General features: G+C 46.2%; 1 protein-coding gene and 1 long non-coding RNA gene across 5 annotated transcripts in view; one reads left to right on the forward strand and one right to left on the reverse strand.

The window, feature by feature from the left end:
* The window catches only part of ACADS (acyl-CoA dehydrogenase short chain), a 79630-nt gene that overhangs the window by 58140 nt on the left and 2222 nt on the right, over nt 1–19268 (forward strand). For all 4 annotated transcript variants that reach the window (XM_085859308.1, XM_085859309.1, XM_085859310.1 and 1 more), the window contains 3 exons: nt 9022–9159; nt 16360–16455; nt 17339–17395. In XM_085859308.1, the coding sequence (XP_085715434.1) occupies nt 9022–9159; nt 16360–16455; nt 17339–17395 (291 nt within the window). The remainder of the gene's footprint in view (nt 1–9021; nt 9160–16359; nt 16456–17338; nt 17396–19268) is intronic.
* On the reverse strand, nt 4916–17764 carry LOC147011237 (uncharacterized). Its single transcript, XR_015052320.1, has 2 exons — nt 17626–17764; nt 4916–5192 (listed from the first exon to the last, which is right to left on the reverse strand). It is a non-coding gene; the product is annotated as an uncharacterized LOC147011237 (long non-coding RNA).

A 19268-nucleotide genomic window follows, 5' to 3' on the forward strand; every position in this document is an offset into this window, starting at 1 on the left:
GTGAGTTTGGACGACACATGGCAGAACCCAGACAGCGCACACCTCCCTGTGGAGAGTTTCTATGCAAATCCCACTCTATCCGTTTTCACCATTTGCAAAGAGTCTGCTGTTTGCGTACCTTGTGTTTCAAATGCCAGCTCCACTCCACCATCCTGTCATTCTGCCAACTCACGCGGCACGCATACTCATACCATGAAAACCGCAGAGGCCACAGACGCTCTGTACATTTACCCCCTCCCCCCCACATGTGCCTCAAACTCCTCTGCTGGGATCTGCTTTAGTTCTTATTTTAACTTTCTGGCCCAGCTGTTGAATATTTTACTGAGTCTCTCCTGTTATTTATCTCCTGATCTGGTTCTGACTCACTTTTATGTTCCTCTATCTCCCGTGGTCCTGTTTTACTCCTTACCCTTAGTGGCACGGTCTCCCTAACTCTCCTAGCTCCCCCTCTTTTCTCAACTCCCTTGCAACTCTTACTGTGCCCCTTCGCTCTGCTATGGACCTGGCTTGACTGGCCGCCATTACCTGCTGTATGTCCCACATGCAGGCCACATCCTCCGCTATTTGCCTACCCCACCTCTATGCTCTCCATCATAGCCATTATGACATTTACAGTCATTGTTGGCTCATGTCAGAGTGCACTGAAGATGCCGACCTGCTGCCTTGTGGCTCTTATTCATTTAGGGGCACTGGGTCAGCCAGTTGGGAATCAGAAGGACCACCAGGCAGGAAGGGTGACAACATCCACAGGCCCCTCTTTTTTCTTGTCTTCTTGGGTCACAGCACCAACATTTCAGGACATGTCCCCCAGGTCCTGCTCACCATGACTTAACATAGTGGTAAGCTGCTCCACAATTTTGTGCTTACAGCGTGCTCTGCAATTTCGCTTTTAAGGCAATGGTTTCCAGTGCTTCAGGTTCAATCCCACTTCTGACACCAATATGATGATGATGGCCATCACCCCGGATAACTCCAGATAGGTTCGGCGAGTCGCTAAGCAACCATGCTAGCCAGTCATCACCTGAAATGCTTGCCGGTTCCCACGTCCAGATCCGTGTTGCCGTTCAGGTGAAATTCCCGGTACAAATGAGTATCGTGCCGGCAGTCACGTGACAGATCTTATTAATTGGCTGAGTGTAACCAAGTCACATGACTGCAATCTTATCTTATGGATCAATCTCAAGATCAATCGGATCACCTCAGCTGCCATATGCCACTGTCGCGATGTAAACAGGATGAGTCATGATGCAAGTTTGGTTTCATACATGTATTAAATCAACAAGCACATGCAATAGCTTGCAAAAATATTCACCCCCTTCCAATAATGGCTCATTTAGATGAATTATGAATTGTGTCGAAAGTATTTTTTCAAATGAACATTTATATTCATAACTGAAGAGATCAAACTAAACACTGTTCTAGTTGGAGGAGGTTACATGTCAGGAATACCTGTAAAAAAACATGAACAAATCAAAATTCACTGGTTCATAAAGTCTTCAGCCCTGAGGTCAGTACTTGGTGGAAGAAACTTTTACAGAAATGACTGCTATCAGTATTTTTGGGGAGGTCTCCACCATCTTTGTCCAGTGAGGTGGTGAAATCATTGCCCATTCTTCATGTGAAAATTGCTCTCGTTCTGCCAACTTTAATGGAGATCGTCGATGGACTGCGATCTTCAAATCTCACCAGAAATGTTCATTTGGGTTCAAGTCAGGACTTTAACTGGGCCACTCAAGAACATTTATTATCTCCACCACCAAAGGTGAAGGAGGTTATGTTTTCCTTGACAGCAGGGATGATGTTGACTGGGTGATGTATAGTGTGCCAGACGTAACACTTTGGATTTAGACCAAAAATTTCAATTTTTGTCTTGTCTGTCCACAAAACTTTTCTCCACATGCCTGCTTAAGATGCTTTTTCACAAACTTCATGCGAGCCATTAAGAATGCGTCTTTTTTCAGAATGGCTTCTTTCTTGCCATCGGTTCATGGGGACCAGCTTTGTGAATGGAACGGGATATTGTTGATTGATGAACACTGACCCCCATCTCAGACATAGAGCCTGTTGGTCTTTCAAAGTCATTGTTGGATTGACAGTGACATCCTGAACCAGTTTCCTGCTCATCGGATGCTGAGTTTGGATGGGCACCCTGATCTGGGTAGAGTCTGGGTGGTATGATACATTTTCCACTTATTAATGATGGATTTCACCGAACTCAAAGGGTTAATGAGTAACTTTAAAATCTTCTTATAACCCTCTCCTGAACGATATTTCCCCACCACTTTATGTCTGACTTCTTTGGAAAGCTCCTTGGTCTTCATGTTTACCTTGTTGCTTGACCAAGTGAGTTGTACCTTAAAACTCCTTAGATAAGTGGGGGAGTTTAATTTTTCAGTTAAACCACTGATTACATACACGTGAAACCTATTGCACTTATTTTGTAACCTTTCAAACAAATAATTTGCTCCTTAAGTGATTTTGGGTTAATCAGGCGAGTTGAATAATTATGTAACTGAGAATCATCTGATTGTCTCTGTTTATCTGTGGCTGTGAATGTGAACATATTCACATTTTATTTGCATTGTTTAGCTTTATCACTTTGGAGTAGTTTGTGAAGACTCCACATATAAAGTTTGATTTGAAAACATTATGAAACAAGCTCATGTGGCATTAAAATGAGAAAACTTTGGAGGGGGTGAATGCTCTTGCAGGCCACTGTATATAAAAGGCAAGTCAATCGATCGACATTACCCTTACGTGACACTCATGTCCTTGGAATAGCAGATATTTTTCAGTCAACTTAACACTCTAATATGTGGGCCCACAGACATCTGACAATGAAAAGAGAGAGAGAGAGAAAGAGAAAGAGAAAGAGTTTGGGTAAATGGGTCAGACCCCTTCGAACCTCGGCAAGCGCTATGGGAAGCCGGCACAGTTCCTTTGGATATCGCTGACAGCCCGCAGCTTGCAAAGGCCTGAGCTGCTGTTCGCTCTCCTCTTTGGTGCGCGCAAACTGAACTTGCGCAATGTGGTTTGTCGTGAATTGCAGGGAGATGACGGCAGATGCGACAGAGCAAGTTGATGGCAGCAAGCGGAGACAGCTCCTTTAGACGGACAGACAGCAGCGAGCGAACCAACGAGCTGATAACGATCCAGACAGACCCTGATCCAAGAGACTCAAGCCGACCAAAAACGACAGTGTGAAAGACCCGACTCTCCCCTTTAAAGTTCGTGCTCGCTGGCCTTTTATTCTCCTGTCCATAGGTAACCTCTCGCATTTTTCTTTCTTGACCCGCAAATCTGCATATGACCCCGATCTCATTGGGGGATGCCTCAAAGGCGCATGTGTTCTCTCACCTGACATGATTGGCAACGTGCGATGGGCCTCGCGGACCTCTCCCACGGATCAGTCCTGCTTTATTTGGGTGTGTTCCTTTCCTGATCCAAATCTCTCTCTCGCCGCAGCACGGTGGTGATCGGCCGGTTTCAACCAGTTCAGAGAGAGATGGAGGGTGAAAAAGGTGACAGGGTCTGACTCATCCGGTTCATGGAGAAGTGAAAAGAAACACAAAAGAACATCTATCTAATACATACACAAAACATTTATCCACAAGTATTGCAATACTCGAAACTAAATATATACTGCACTTTGAAATAACTATTGTTATTCTAAAGATGCATTCTTTAACACCTCGGAACCAGAACCACAACAGGCGTACTCGCATTCGAATTGCGCATGCAGGTATCCTCCGCTTAATGAACGTTCGCAGAGTGAATGCTCGTACAAGGAATGTTTTCATTTAGGCCTATTCATCACATAACGAAGGTCTTCATCCGCTACAATGAAGAAACCATCACAGTGTCATGGTGATTGTGCAGTGTCACTTCCATGGCGATGATAAGTACGATTCGTTTTCACACCGATTAACTTTTCATTGGGGGGGGGGGATTAAGTTTTCAGAATGAAAGGGTTAAAAATAACCATCTCCTCCATCACCTCGAGCTTCCGCCTTCTTGTACGGAAACTTGGACTCAAGATTTCTTGGGAAGTGTCACAACGAAATTAACTTCATTATTGTGTTACTGTCTCTATTATAAGGTAAATAATAATATAATGTCATTGGAACTAAAACCATCATTATGCCAAGTATGTGGCTTCACTAGTAGACCGAAAAAGTACAGTAAGGAAACGAAGTGTAATTTTCCCCACAAGAAATAATGGAAAACAAGGTCCCGCATAACAAAGGTTCACATAGCAAGAGGTTATAAGGGTACGTGACCCCTTCGTTAAGTGGAGGATACCTGTACCTTAAAGAGGTACACGATCAAAACAAAAGAATAACATGTACTACAGGCATCTGTGGCCTACATTAACACATTCTGTGTGGACAAACAGACAAACACAGACCCGGATGTAATGCCCTCTCCTCTGGTGAGGGTAACAAGAAGCTCATTGGATCGGCCTCATAATCCCAGTCTGTGAGCTTTGGGTGGAAGGTTGTACTTTAGTTCTACAAGATATGAGGGTGTTGTGAAAAGAGGGGTGAAGTGGAGAAAAATCAGTGTTAATGTGAGAGGGAAGAGGGGGCGAACTCTAAGGTGTTATGATTGCAGATTTGATTTCAAGCATTCACACGTTCGTGTCTGGGAGGTCAGCGGTTCAAAGCCCGGCCGAGTCATACCAAAGACAAAAAAACAAGTGGTACGTGCTGCTTCCTTGCTTGTTGCTCAGCATTTAAAAGGATGGAACATGGACGATCCCAATTGGTTGGCATCCATGGGGAGGAAGAAATTTCTCGCTGAATGCGGTGAGAAAGGCAGCGCCATTGTTGTGACATCGCTGGTACCCATAGTACCCTGGGAAGTGTTGTCACTTCCCCCAAGCTCAGTGTGTGTGTGTGTGTGTGTGTGTGTGTGTGTGTGTGTGTGTGTGTGTGTGTGTGTGTGTGTGTGTGTGTGTGTGTGTGTGTGTGTGTGTGTGTGTGTGTGTGTGTGTGTGTGTATGGCAGCTTCATTAGGAGCCTTAGATCTTGTGTCCTAAATTTTTTTTTAATACTATAAAAGTGAACTTGTATGTTTGTTTGTACAGTGTGTGTGCTTCAAAAACTAAACACATTGATGAAACAAAGCCGAACAAATTTTTCATGTTACCTTTGGGTACCTCAAGTATGGTTTCTGTCTTGGTAGCATATCTGGGGGAGAGGGTTCAGGGTGGGAGGAAGACCCCAATTCCCTTTAAGCAAATATGCATCGTATAGTACCAGCCGGTGGTAACCGGTATTACAAATATTCTTCTTTCATAAAGAAAGTTTAAACAATATAACAATATTGCATTATGGTGAGGTTGAAATACGAGTGAGAACAATTCGAAATTTTCAAAATGTTTCATTTCTCTCATTTTAAGTGGAGGTTCAAACCTGCTGGGTGTGGTGTTCCATCCATCCATTGGGACCATACTCTGTGCAGAGCGTTGGTGCTGCTTAAGCAGACTCCTTGGCTATTGGGCACAATCCTGGACGGGTCGCCACTCCGACACAGTATACCAGCAAGCTGTCACTCATTTTGTCGACCTCGAAAGGATGACACGCTGAGTCAACCCCACCTGGTATTGATTAAACAGCCGAGGGGGTTTGAACTCAGGATCCTAGGATCCCAAGCCCACCACCCTAACCATTAAGCCAACACCAGGCATGGGTGTAGTGGTATGTGCCTGTAATCTAGCTACGTGGAGGCTTGGGTTGGGGGATTGCTTGAGGATGGGAGCTCTGCACTGTGCCATGCTAGATGGTACAGAGCAGCCTGGCTGATATGGTAGCACCCGACCCAGATTGTCAGGTCAAGGCAGGTCAGATTTGTGACTTGCTGCAGGTTTCATGCAAAACCTGCATTAACCTGTTCATGGTCGAGTGGTGGGGTGACTAAACCAGCTCTCGCCATCCAAAGGAGGGTGTATGGATATGGACACCCAGGAGGACTAAAAACGAAACCTGTCAAAGGGCCGATGAACTCCTTGCAGGCCAACGGCCATCCATATCTGCTGCTCAACTGGGTCTGTGGACGTCCTCCTGCAGTGGTAACGTTTCTGAGGAGGTTGGGGAAAGGATTTGCACTGTGGCCACCATAAAAACACTTTACTCTGCAAAAACACATTAAGTGGTGTGTGGCAGGGTGGTGTTGAGGTGTTGTCCACCAGACAGCGGTCTCCTTGGGTCAACCTGAGGTGGTCCCTTTGGGTGGGTGCCTGGAATGTCCTATCCCTAAGAGATGGGGGATGACCAGATGGAGGCCCCTGGAGTACCGGCGGAAAGTGGATGCTGTAGCACATGCTCCCTGTGTGTGTGTGTGTATGTATGTATAGTATGTTTAAGCCAAATAATCCAACACGGAGCTTCACAGATAAGCAGAAGTGATTTTTGCTCGTACCATGTACGAGGAGCAAGGATGGTCGACGAAGGTGATGTTGTATGACTTCCAAACAAATGGAAGATGACCTCACACAAATTAGAGAGTGAATAGAGCCAGAATGTTTTTGAGGCACACTCAGCAAAGCGACGGGTAATAATGCCGAGTACACTTATAAATCCCAGTAATTTTAGTCATTCTCCAAAACTCGAATTGCAGGCATCTTGTTTGATGAGTTAATTCTGTTTAAGTTGACTCTACTGCTAATTCGTATCTACTCAGCACCCCCCACCCCCCAATCCCTCTTCCAGACCTAATGTGACATATAAACTTTATTTAATGATATTACAATCACAATGTGTGTGTATAGTTTCATTAAAAAAAAAAAAAACATCTCTGATGAAGGCAAGCCATACTTTGGCTAAAATGTTCCATCAAGTAAATGCTTACTTTTCCAAAGTGAGGTTTTTGTTGTTGAAATGCTTTTTGTTGATTACCTCCACCACCGAAGGCGGACGGAGGTTATGTTTTCACCCTCATCTGTTTGTTTGTTTGTGCGCAGGATATCTCAAAACATTGTAGACGTATTCGGATGAAATTTTGTGGACAGCTTCGGTGTGTGACGAGGACGTACGTACTGATTAGATTTTGCTGAAGATCCGGATCCGGATGTGACTACTAGAATTTTAAAAGAGATTTTTCACCATTGAGAGATAGTACCAAAAACTATGTATATCCTGATATTTCAAAAAGTTGTCGATGGATTCGCACAAAACTATGTGGACGAGTTGGTTCGGTGACAACAAGCCGATTCGATTTTGGTTCAGATCGGGATCAAGATCCGTCTGTCAGTGGGATACAAAGTGTGACCTGTTCAGCGTGGTGGAGGTATGCGCTCCACGGAGTGTCGTTCTATTTCATTTATTTATTTTATTTTACTTTTTTTTGCATTTTCCACACTTTGAGCACAGTAATCAAAAACATTTCTTCACTGCACGGCTCGTGTCTAAGTCTAATTGGTTTGTTGTGTGCTGCTCGTGACATGCCCTGCTGGTTTGGGATCCATGTGTACGTTACTTGCTGTGAAATTCCCTCTCCAGCACTATTATCTCTCTAATCATTTACTCGAGCTTTTCCTCCTGCTGCCAACCTCACCCCGTACACCGCCATACCTACCCACTCGCCCTCAATCCCTCCCATCCCTCCGATTCCTCCTGCATCCCTCTCACCTCTCCCTTCCTCTTCCAAGTACTCAATGATCCCACGATGACCCTTTCTGTGGAACAATGTAACACATAAACTTAATTTATTTAATCAAAATACAATCTCACTGTGTCTGTAGAATTCCATTGAAAAGAGAAGCCTTTTAAAAACTTTTATTATTTCCTTTGTTGAAAATATATGTAATGTTCCATCTTCAAATAAAACAGATTTATTTTATGCTGCACACAAAACTAGGCCCTGTGACATATCCGTTGAATAAAAAATACTTTACAGATCATTGTTCACACTTGCAGATAGCCGTCTGCGAGGGGTATGGGGGACAGGACGGATCACAATACTCGGTTACGGTAGTTTCTTTGGATGTTTTGCGCCGCATTCAAAAGCTCAGTTCATAATGGTGGTGTGTCTGGGTGCCCATGGTAGTGTCGGATGAGTAACACGAACGATTTGACATATTCATCGTTTCTATATTACCTCCATCAACAGATTAACAACATGTCAGGATAAAAGTGGTAAATGCTGAGTTGAACAAACGTCCTGAACTCACGGACTTAGTTAAGTAAAGCGCGTCGTCTGGGACCCGGCCGTCGGTTTGCCGCCGAACGCTGCTGATTGTGACGTCATCAATTCCCTCTTTGAAAATTCTATCTATATTCGATTTTTTTTTTGAATCCGCTATCACCTGCGTAAATACATGGAACGCATAATATGAAGTTTTCGGAAGTATGAGCCGAATATGTTCGGAGAAAAGTGTGTTAGAAGTTCCAGGCTTACGCCCATTACATTGTGATGATTTAATCGATTAAAAACCAGACTCGGTGTTGTCGTGGTTAGAGAACGTCCGTTCCGAGTTTGGGAGGTCGGTGGTTCAAACCCCGTCCGAGTCGTACCAAGGACTTTACGAAATGGGACGAGCTGCTTTCCTCGCTTGACGCTCCGTGTTTAAAAGGATAGAGCAAGGATAAATACCGCTGGGAAGGCAATGGTAAACCACCCAGTGTAACGGCTGCCAAGAAACTGATTCGGCAGTTCCAATGTTCTGTAAAGAGGATGACGCATCAAATTGATCAAAAACGATCATCATTTATTAAACCTGTTAACCAAGCGGTCCTTGGTGTTTTGATTATGTAATTTATTATTATTATTTATTAATTTTTGAAGAGGTTAGGGACATGGCATGGGGAAAATGAGTTTGTGATGATTTATCGAGGGACTTTAATCAGAGGTTTGATTGTATTATGATCAAGTCTGAAGTTTCGGTGAATTTACATTCACCTGCTTGCTTTGATTTTGCGGATGCTAGATCACTTGCAATTTTGTGTCGTCACTGTGACTTGCAAACCCGGTTGGTATGTCACACCACATAACCCTGATCGAAAAAAACTCTTCCATCAGCAAACCCTGGATGCTGGGCGCATCGGCATCGCGGCGCAGGCTTTGGGCATCTCACAGGCCGCCCTAGATTGTGCATTGGACTACGCGGAGAGGAGAATGGCTTTTGGGAAGTCTCTCACAAAACTGCAGGCCATTCAGGTAACAATACCTACATTCTGATGAACGGACAACTGCTAGCAACACGTATCCCCCTGGCACACATGTGATGCGACACTCGCATTGAAGGCAAAACGAAGTGGCTTGGAAATCCAAAACTGAGGATGATACAGGGTGTGCATGGTATGACGAATGTTTCCATGATCAATGACCCACATATCGAGTAGACAGTAATTGATGAGAGTGTGCAGATTTTGAAAAGCTCTTCTGATGCACGGTTGAGGACCGTCATCCTTGCACAGGGAATCTTTCTTGGAGGCATGTACGGTGTGATTATGTCAGGTATTTTAATGGTTAACAGGAAAAAAAAAAATCTATACATTGATTTACTTGGAACCAGTGAATGAATTGTTTTTGGGGTTTTTTTTATTTTATTTTTAGGATTGGAGTGATGTAATCAAATTTTATGAGCATGCCTGCCATGTAGGCCATTACTTCCTGGACTACTGGACAAACGAAAAGAATCAGCATCGAGTAAAATACAACAATCTCAATTGGAAATACCCCAATACCACATTGTTTTGTCATGCCTGCACATTGTAGGGTTGATTATCCCCCTCTTTTCTTGCTCATAGAACACTCTTCCTGAGTCCGTCGGCTTAAGCTCTTCCAGACAGGATTTCAAGTCCGTTGCTCAGTGCTACCTGATGGTCTCTCACATTTGTATTACCTTTGTACACATGTAGACCATCTGTTTCACCCTTCTCCTATGCTTTCCTCTCCTTGTCCTGGGGTACATCTGCTGATATTTTGTTGTCTGTTGATCCACCACACTCCCCACCCCACCCCTCGCCCATAGATTTATTCATCAATGGAGTTCTGCTCTTCCTTCATTCCTTCACTATTCCTGTATGTGATTTATTTTTCGCTTTACCTCTGCCACCGAAGGTGGATGTATGTTACGTTTTCACCCTTGTCTGTCTGTCTGTCTGTCCGTTGCGAAAATGCAAGATTTCTCAAGTACAGTACATTGGTTGGTCACTTGTGTTATTCAGTCTGTATGTCTGTTTGGCGATCGCCTGCAGGTCACAATTTTAAACCGATCTTCACGAAACTTGACCATATAGTAGAGCTGATTATAAGCAATAGGCCGATTGATTTTGAGGCTAAAAGGTCAAGAACTTGGATAAATTTTCTAAAATCGTCAATTTTCATCCGATTTGTCTTGAAATTTGATCACTGAATTCAATTAATCAATTAATTTTTCAGGTCAAATTTGTTTTAGGGATTTCACAAGTATCGTGCTCTGCATGATATTGTTGCGGTTCTGGGAACTGCATCCCTCCAACATACAGTGGTCCCGTCAGTTATTTCATTGATGTGCGTTCAGATAGTCCCTTCCTTATTGTCTGGTGGGTCAAACAGGACGGTGCGTTGTGTAAATCTCATAGCAAGATCTTTATTAAATCTCTGAACTCATTTCTATTCTTTTTTTTTTTTCTCTATTCCTGAAGTAACTCCAAGTAAGGGGTCCTCGCAAAAGGCAGCAGGCATTAGGCCCGGGCACCGATTTGTAAAAGCCACGGCCGCACCCTTCCCGTAAGGATGTGTCCTCACAGAAGAAATAGGAATAATACACCAACCGTTCACGCTGCACGGAGCTCGTGCCCCACAGCGACGACCCCCACCCCTCCACCCCAACCACCCACTGTTCAGGCGACTAGAAGAGTAACCAACGCGAACGAGTCGCTGCAGGAATGCCGTGCCGAGGAAATAGACGGAGCGGCACACCAAGTGCTAACAAATTACAGTCTGCACGCGGCGCACTCTTCTTCAATCCAAATCTCCATTTGGTAATTATATCCAATCCTTTCCCTCAATTCCCTGACACAGATCAGGGCTGGCACTGTACACACGACACCACCTTTGATAAATGGCCATGCGCTTAAAGGGCAAGAATGGCACACTTCATGTTCGGTTCTGCGCATGTGTATCATTGAATCTTACCATCGGTCTTCGCTGATCACCGTGGCTGCGGGTGTCTCCCGCGGACGGCGAACGTCCTCTTGCCTCCCTGCCCGGCGAGGCTGCAGCCAGGCAGAGGCACGCTGTACGGTTCGGGCCGCATGGCTTACAGACAAGCAGTGCATTGACCGGCGCTGACCGCTGGTCACCATGGGTGGCTCGCGAGTTCGCTACAGGGCGATTCGTGTCACGGTGCTTGGAGCGAGACTATTCCACAGCTTGGAACCATCTGGCCGGAAGTAAAGTGGAGCCGCTTCCGGTAATGACGGCAGGCCCGTGTGCTGGCCGGGGCCCAATCAGAGCATCCGATTCGGATGACGACACCGCTTCGGGTCGTCACCCCCGCCCGCACCAAGAGTCACAGGGTGGTAGAGTGTTGTTCCTGCGCACCGCTCCTGTCTGCTCATTCCTGTTGGCTCGTCCTGCTCGTCTTAGTATCTGAGATTGATAACCAACCCATTCGCCTTCTGACTCCACCTTGACACTGACTCCAACCATCCACCCATTGCTCCGGACTCAGCTTTCTGGTCTTTCTGGTCGGTTAGTAGCGCGGTCGGGCAATCGTGCAAGGTATTGAGAGACTGTTAGCCTCATCTCCTCTCCTTTTTCTCTTCATTAACTCCTCTTCATCGGTGTGTGTGTGTGTGTGTGTGTGTGTGTGTGTGTGTGTGTGTGTGTGTGTGTGTGTGTGTGTGTGTGTGTGTGTGTGTGTGTGTGTGTGTGTGTGTGTGTTGATGTCAAGGTGCCTGTCCTCACTTAAGTTAAGATTGTACAATAGTTATATTGGGATAACTCTGCTCTGCTCTGTGTCTGCGTTTGTAAGTTGCTTGTATATTGTCGTACCTCTCACATTTCTTCCTATCCCTGCTCACATACATTGGTTGTGTATGGTTGGTCAAAGGGCGGAGGGCTCCTTGTGAGCCAACGGCCATCCATCTCGAGTGCCCAACTGTGTCTGCGGACGTCCTCCTGCAGTTGGGTTACTTTTATTATTAGGAGGTTGGTGGCAGGATTTGCACTCCGGCCACCGTAAAACCCTTCATTCCGCAAAACACACAAACGCAAAAAAATCTGAAAACCCACTCCGTGGGAGTACCTCCTGTGCAGCTTGCCTTCGCAGGGCAGCTCACCGGATGGCGGGATTGGGGAAAAGCCTTCGGGACCCCCAATCTTTGATGATAGGAGGGAAACCACGGGGTAACCTCCCTGGGTCAGATTGCGGGAGAGTGTGTCTGAGTGGTGCTGAGGTGTCGTCCACCAGACGGCGGTCTCCTTGGGTTAACCTGAGGCGGTCCCTTCAGGTGGGTGCCTGGAATGTCCTATCCCTAAGAGAGGATGATCACCTGTCTCTGTTATCATCAGAGCTCAAGCGTTTGGACATCGGTATTGCAGCTCTCTCTGAGGTTCGGAGACCGGATTGCGGCGAGATAATGGTGGGTGGTTACACCTACTATTGGTCTGGTCGCTCTGATGGTTACCATACTCAAGGAGTTGCTGTAGCTGTGTCCAATAAGCTGACCCCAATGATAATTGAGGTAACACCGGTCAACGAGCGTATTATGAGACTAAGGATTCATCACTCCTTAGGTGTCATTTCCCTGGTCTCTGTTCATGCTCCGACTGAGGCGAGTGATCTCACCATGAAGGATGCATTCTACGCCACACTCGAGTCTGTGGTTGATCAGTGCCCCAGACGAGATACACTTCTAGTCTTGGGGGATTTCATTGCATCGACTGGAACTGATAGGGATGGTTATGAGGTGTGTGTTGGTCCCCATGGGTCAGGAACTATGAACCAGAATAGCACTAAGTTCCTTGACTTTGCAAGAAGACATTGACTTATGGTGGCCGGTTCATGGTTTCAGCACCCACAAGCTCATCGCTGGACTTGGTATTCCAACGCTGGTGGTGTGGCTAAGGAGATTGACCATGTCCTCGTTGACGGTCGCTGGAGGATGATCCAGAACTGCAGGGTCGACCGGAGTGCTCAGTTCCTCAATACTGACCACCGGCTTGTTGTAGAAAATCTAAAGCTGCACCTTAAATCCTGGAGAATGGTACCATCCCAGCCTAGGCTGGTTGTTGGCAAGCTCAAGGATGAGAGAGTCTCTGAGGAGTTTGCGAACAGGCTGAGTGGACACTTGGGGTGTCTGCGTGCTTTGGGGGGTCATCAGTATTGCAGCTCTCTCTGAGGTTCGGAGACTGGATTGTGGTGAGACAATGGTGGGTGGTTACACCTACTATTGGTGTGGTCACTCTACAGTTATGGAGTACCTTCAAAACCGCCGTCCTTGATGTTGCCGGTGGATGTCTTGGAGCTCACCGCAGGGCAAAGAAGAATTTTGTCTCTCAAGGGACACTGGATACCATTGACCAGAGTCGCAGGGCCAGGCTGAATGGCAGAGCTGAGCTGTTCTGGGAGCTGAGGCGTAAAACTGTACGTGCACTGAGGGTGGACAAGGAGGCCTATGTGCGAGGAATCTGTGAGGGGGTAGAGCATCACCTGTGGACAGGTGATTCTCATCCCGCTTACAGGGGAATTCGCGCATTGCGTTCATCCAAGCCCATCCCTCGGAGCACGGCAGTTAGAGCAGAGAGTGGTAGGCTCTTAACAAAGGAGTCCGAAGTGAAGGCCCGCTGGGCCGGTTACTTTGAGCGGTTGTACCAGGCTGATCCCCCAGCTGTCGAGTTGGACGTCAATGGTGTTACAATCCCTGTTGCTGACCCTCCGATCAATTGTGGTTCACCTTCGCTTGTGGAAACACGGGCTGTGGTGCCCGGTTGAAACAGGGTAAAGCTCCAGGGATCTGTGGCATCCATGTTGAACTTCTCAAGGCTGGTGGAAATGCTGCACTCGTGTCGTTGCATGCAGTTCTGTGCTCTTCGTGGAACACAAGCATCATCCCAACTGATTGGAAGAGGGGCCTTGTTGTCCCTCTCTGGAAAAGGGAAGGGTGATCGCCAAGACTGCAACAACTACCGATGGGTGACGCTGCTCTCAGTGCCGTCAAGGTCTTTGCTCGGATGATTCTTGATAGGGTTCGTCACCATCTGCTTGAGCACCAGCGTCCAGAGCAGTCAGGCTTTACACCAAAGAGGTCAACGATTGACCGTATCCTTGCACTTCGTGTCCTCACCGAACGCAGACGAGAGTTTCGGCAGGGCCTGCTTGCAGCCTATGTTGATCTCTGTAAAGCGTTCGATTCAGTGAATCGGGATGTCCTCTGGAGGATTCTTGGTCTTCGTGGGGTGCCACCAAAACTGATCGATCTGATGTCTGAACTCTACTCTGGTACTGAGAGTGCTGTGAAGTGTGGTGGTACCGTCTCTGTCTTATTTCCAGTTGTTACTGGAGTTCGTCAGGGGTGTGTACTTGCCCCCACACTTTTCAGCACTTGTATGGACTGGATTTTAGGGAGGATGTCGGAGAGATCAAGCTGCGGTGCATCGTTTGGGAATGTCAAGATCTCAGACCTTGATTTTGCAGATGATGCAGTCATCTTTGCAGAGACTTTAGACATCCTCTTGGGGGCCCTCGAGGTGCTGAATGAGGAGTCAGAGCCGCTGGGATTACGGGTTTCCTGGGTCAAAACTAAGATCCAGGCTTTCAATGACATATTGGATGCTGCTGTCCTGTCTGTGCCTGTTTATGGTGAGGATGTTGAGGTCGTGGAGAGATTCAGTTACATTTTTTGTAATATTCATGTCTCTGCTGGCTGTGAGTCAGAGGTCAATATACGTCTGAGTCGGGCCTAGGGAGTCATGGATTCACTGGATCATGGGGTGTGGCGCTGCCGGTACCTGTGCGGGAGGACGAAAGTCCGAGTCTTCAGGTCCTTGGTGCTTCCAGTCTTGCTCTATGGATGCGAGACTTGGACTCTGACCAAGGATCTGAGACGGAGACTTAATTCCTTTGGTACCAGGTCTATTCGGAGAATCCTTGGCTATCGCTGGTCAGATTTTGTGTCCAACGAGCGGTTGTTGAGAGAGACTCGGATGAGATTTGTTACCTGCATGGTCCGTGAGCGTCAGTTGCGGCTGTCTGGACATGTGGCTCGTTTTCCTGACGCTGATCCTGCTCACCAGATTCTCTCAGCGAGGGAGTCTCGTGAGTGGAGGAGACCAATGGGCCGACCACGTGCCTCGTGGTTGCAGCAGTTTGACCGGCATCTCAAGGAGATGGGGATGGGCCTGGCATCTGCCTGGGGGAAGGCCAGACGGAGGCCCCTGGAGTACCAGCGGAAAGTGGATGCAGCGACTCGCTGTTCTGGCACATACTCCCATACCTGACCTGACCTGCTCACATACAACAGCAAAAGCTATATTCACTGTGCCACATATTTTTCCTCACTTGCCTAATAAATCCATTTGTAGAAATGTTCCCAGCTCGTTTTTGTCTTTTCTTTCATTGATCCAGCATGGTTCATATTCTAACTGAGCCGGGACTTTATTCCCAACGATCCGTTCCTTTTTGCCGGTACGTCCTTGGCAGTGTCGCTTGGCTGCATCTGACCTGGTAAAGTGATCCGATTTGGACAAGGCATACCGAGGGCGTGTCCCCTGGTAATTAGGTGACGTGATTAATTAGGTAACCCGGTTAACCCATAGACGGAGGACCCAAGGTCACATGGTTGAGTTATTGGCGTTCACGGTCGGTTAGCGCCCCGCCGTGTCACGGAATCATCCGTGTGCGACGGCCTGCAATTCCGGGGAGTCTGGTGGGAACCCGAGATTACTTCACCCTCCCACCCTCCCCCACCACCTCTTGGTGGTCTTCTCACCCGACCCTCGGCTTGCAACAATATCTTTCTTGTTTGTTTGTCTGTAAACAGGATATCTCAAAACATTGTCGATGGATTCGGACGAAATTTGGTGGAGAGGTTGGGTGTCTGACAAGGATGAAATGATGAGATTTCTGTGAAGATCCGGATCCAGAAACAAGAATTTTAAGAAAATGATTCAGCACCATTGAGCGATGGAGCCAAAAACGATATATAGCATGATATGTCAAAAAGTTGTGGACGGATTCGGATGAAACTTGGTGGATGAGTTGATTCGGTGACAAGAACAAGCTGATTCAATTTTGGTTCCAGATCAGACCTATCAGTGGGATAGAAAACGTAAAGTGTTCAGTCTGGCGAAGGTATGCGCTCCACCGAGTGTCGTTCTAGTTTGAGTGTTGATTTGTGTTCATGAATTTTTACCTGTGTCGTGTAGTTCAAACTGGCTGACATGGCTTTGGCTTTGGAGAGTGCTCGGCTGCTCACGTGGAAGGCAGCCATGACGAAGGACAACGGGAGAACTTACACCAAGGTAGTGTGCTGTTCGGCTGTCACCCAATGTTCCTTCTGGTCGTATTAAACTACCATTCCTGATGGTGTACAGGTGACGTGCAAAATGCCATGGAATTCGAATTAAAAGCACATGTTTCTACATTTGTAACTCAGATTATATTTACCTGATCATGCCCACATGGTTCCTTTTATCCTCCTACCCCATTTTAATTCCATTCTCCATTTCAAAACCCATAGTTTTCAGTTTTCTTTGTCATAATTATTTACAGCACGTCTCAAGGCATGCTCTCGGTCATTGTGTATTTCATGACAGATGTAAATTTGGCGAGAATTTTAACTTTTCTTCCCCTAACCCCTCCCACCACATGCTCCATCCATTCCCATCACCTTCCACTCCACTCCTATACCATCCCTCTCCACCCCCCCCGACCCCCTCGGTCCTCCCTCCTTACGTGTACTTAACCAATTGATGTTCCCTTACCCCTGTCCTCTGAAAAAATAACTTAAACTCTTCCATACACTTCATTATGTTAAGTTTTACATGGTTTGCATTCAAAGAAAATGTAACTCATGTTCAATCAGGATAAAATATAACCGATTGAACCAAAGTTGGCTGTTGTAGTAAGACTGAAGACTCGTCTGTACAAGGATTAGAGTCTGTCTGCATTGGTGGAAAAATTAGGACAACAGACTTTCTCAACCGAGCTGTTAGACTGCCCTGGTAGAGAAGGTAGAGTGATATTTTGGGCATGACCCATTCTTCAAAGCTAGCAAGAGATCACAATTCCAAAAGTTTTCTTTGTGTATAACTCAAGGGTGAGATACTTTATCATGATTTTATTCCTCCCCACCCCCCCTCCTCGCCCCCCCCATCCCCTGCTCTGCCCTCCCCTTGTAAACAGGAAGCTGCGATGGCGAAGCTTGCAGCTTCTGAGGCTGCAACCTACATTTCTCATCAGGTACAATTCCAGAACGAAACAACAAACAATTACTCAGATCTAGTGACGGATTGGGAACTTAAAGCGGCCCATGTGTCCCATCTCATAGTGTTCTTGTATCCTCATTTGTAGACGCATTACAAAGAACTCTCAATTTTATGAAATGTATTTGTAAATACTGATTATTGCATGTACTGCTTATTTACTGAAAGCATTTATTAAACTATAACGTTACCCGGTAGAGCACATACCTCCGCCAGACAGTTTAGGTCTTGCATCTCACTGATAGACCTGAGCCAAATTCTAATCGGCTTGTTCTTGTCAAACACCAAACCTGTCCACCAAGTGTCGTCCTAATCCATCCATAACCTTTTGAGATATCCTGCCCACAGACAGACAGAGAGACAGACAGACAGACAGGGGTGAACACGTCACTTCCGTCTACCTTCGTTGGCAGACGTAATAAAAAATATACACTGCATACGTACACCAACCTGAAAATCAGTTTGTACGTCATTATCTGAAAATAATTAAACAACTACAATTGGTAGGTTATTACAGATATAGCTCTATGCACAACAATTGCCTTTTCAATGACACATAATTATCAATGGTTGTTTCAAGGTCGATACGATGCAAAATGTCTTCTTTCACGGCTATCAAAATGATCGCTTCCAACTGATCAGCACTCAGGGTACTCTTCAGTCTGTTCTTGATAATTTTGAATGTTGAAAAACTTTTCACATGCCACCTGAGTTGTGGAAAGTGTTGAAGTATTCGTATGCTCGGCCTACATTTGCAAACGCCTCGCTGAACAAGTTACAGCTCCCCCAGAGTAAGGTACACACATCTTGCACAGGTGTGGCATTGTTTGCACGAAGACCGCTTCCCATGGTACTCCAGCTCACAATTTTCCATTATTCTAATGTGTGTCTGATCATCGCTTTCCTCTTGGTTGTGCAAGACGTATTTTAATTATCTTGTACACTAAGTCGAGGCTCGTGTAAGAACTGGCAGGAGATGAGAGCGGTGGGAGAGGGAAGCACAAAATCGTGGGGAACAAAGACAATAGGTTATTTGTGGAAGGGAGAGGGATAGGGCAGAGTACACGGGGTAAACAAGATGGTACTACAGGTACTTTCAGGAAAGAAAGCAGAGAATTTGAAGGAAGTGGATTAACGGGGGTAGGGAACATCAAGATTTTGGATGGGGGAAGATATGAGATGGTGGTGAGCAGTTGTTTTGAAGACCCGGAGAGAAGAGTGGGATTGAAGAGAGTGTGGGAGTTTGTTCCAGAAGTGGGGAAAAAAGAGGAAAGAAAGAGTAAAGCTGAACAGTGATTCTTGAAAATTCCTCAGCTCGTGGAGATCCATCCTGTCCGAGTTATACACCAAACCTACAACTTCTGTTTCCAACTGTTCTTTGATTACTCGCTCATCAAGCTTCACAAGTAATTTATCACTCAGCTTTTGAACCATCACAAGGTAAATGTATTTTTTATCTCTCCAAACTGTGTAGATTTCATTAAATCCTTCCTCTTGTCCAACGACCTGATTTCCGATCATCAATTTGGATTCAGACCAGGTCCATCTTCCCTGGACGTGCTGCTTGTTTGGACAAAATCCCAACAATGGATGGAGATTCTCAATGCCAGGCGTGAGATCAGAGCCATCTCCCTCGACATATTGCGTGCTTTCAATACAATCTGGCACCCTGCTCTGCTCACCAAACTCTCTTCCTATGGTATTCAAGGCCATCTCCACTCGTGGCTCGCAGACGTCTTCTCCTGTCGCAGTCAACGCGTGGCTCTTGAAGGAATTCTCTCATCCCCTCTTCCTGTCCAGGCACAGCGTTCTCGGCCCTATTCTTTTCTGGTTTTCATCAATGATCTCTC

This window comes from Eptatretus burgeri, chromosome 16 (genome assembly GCF_056783735.1).
Source record: "Eptatretus burgeri isolate ZD-2024b chromosome 16, Ebu_testis_v1, whole genome shotgun sequence".
Taxonomy (NCBI): Eukaryota; Metazoa; Chordata; class Myxini; order Myxiniformes; family Myxinidae; genus Eptatretus; species Eptatretus burgeri.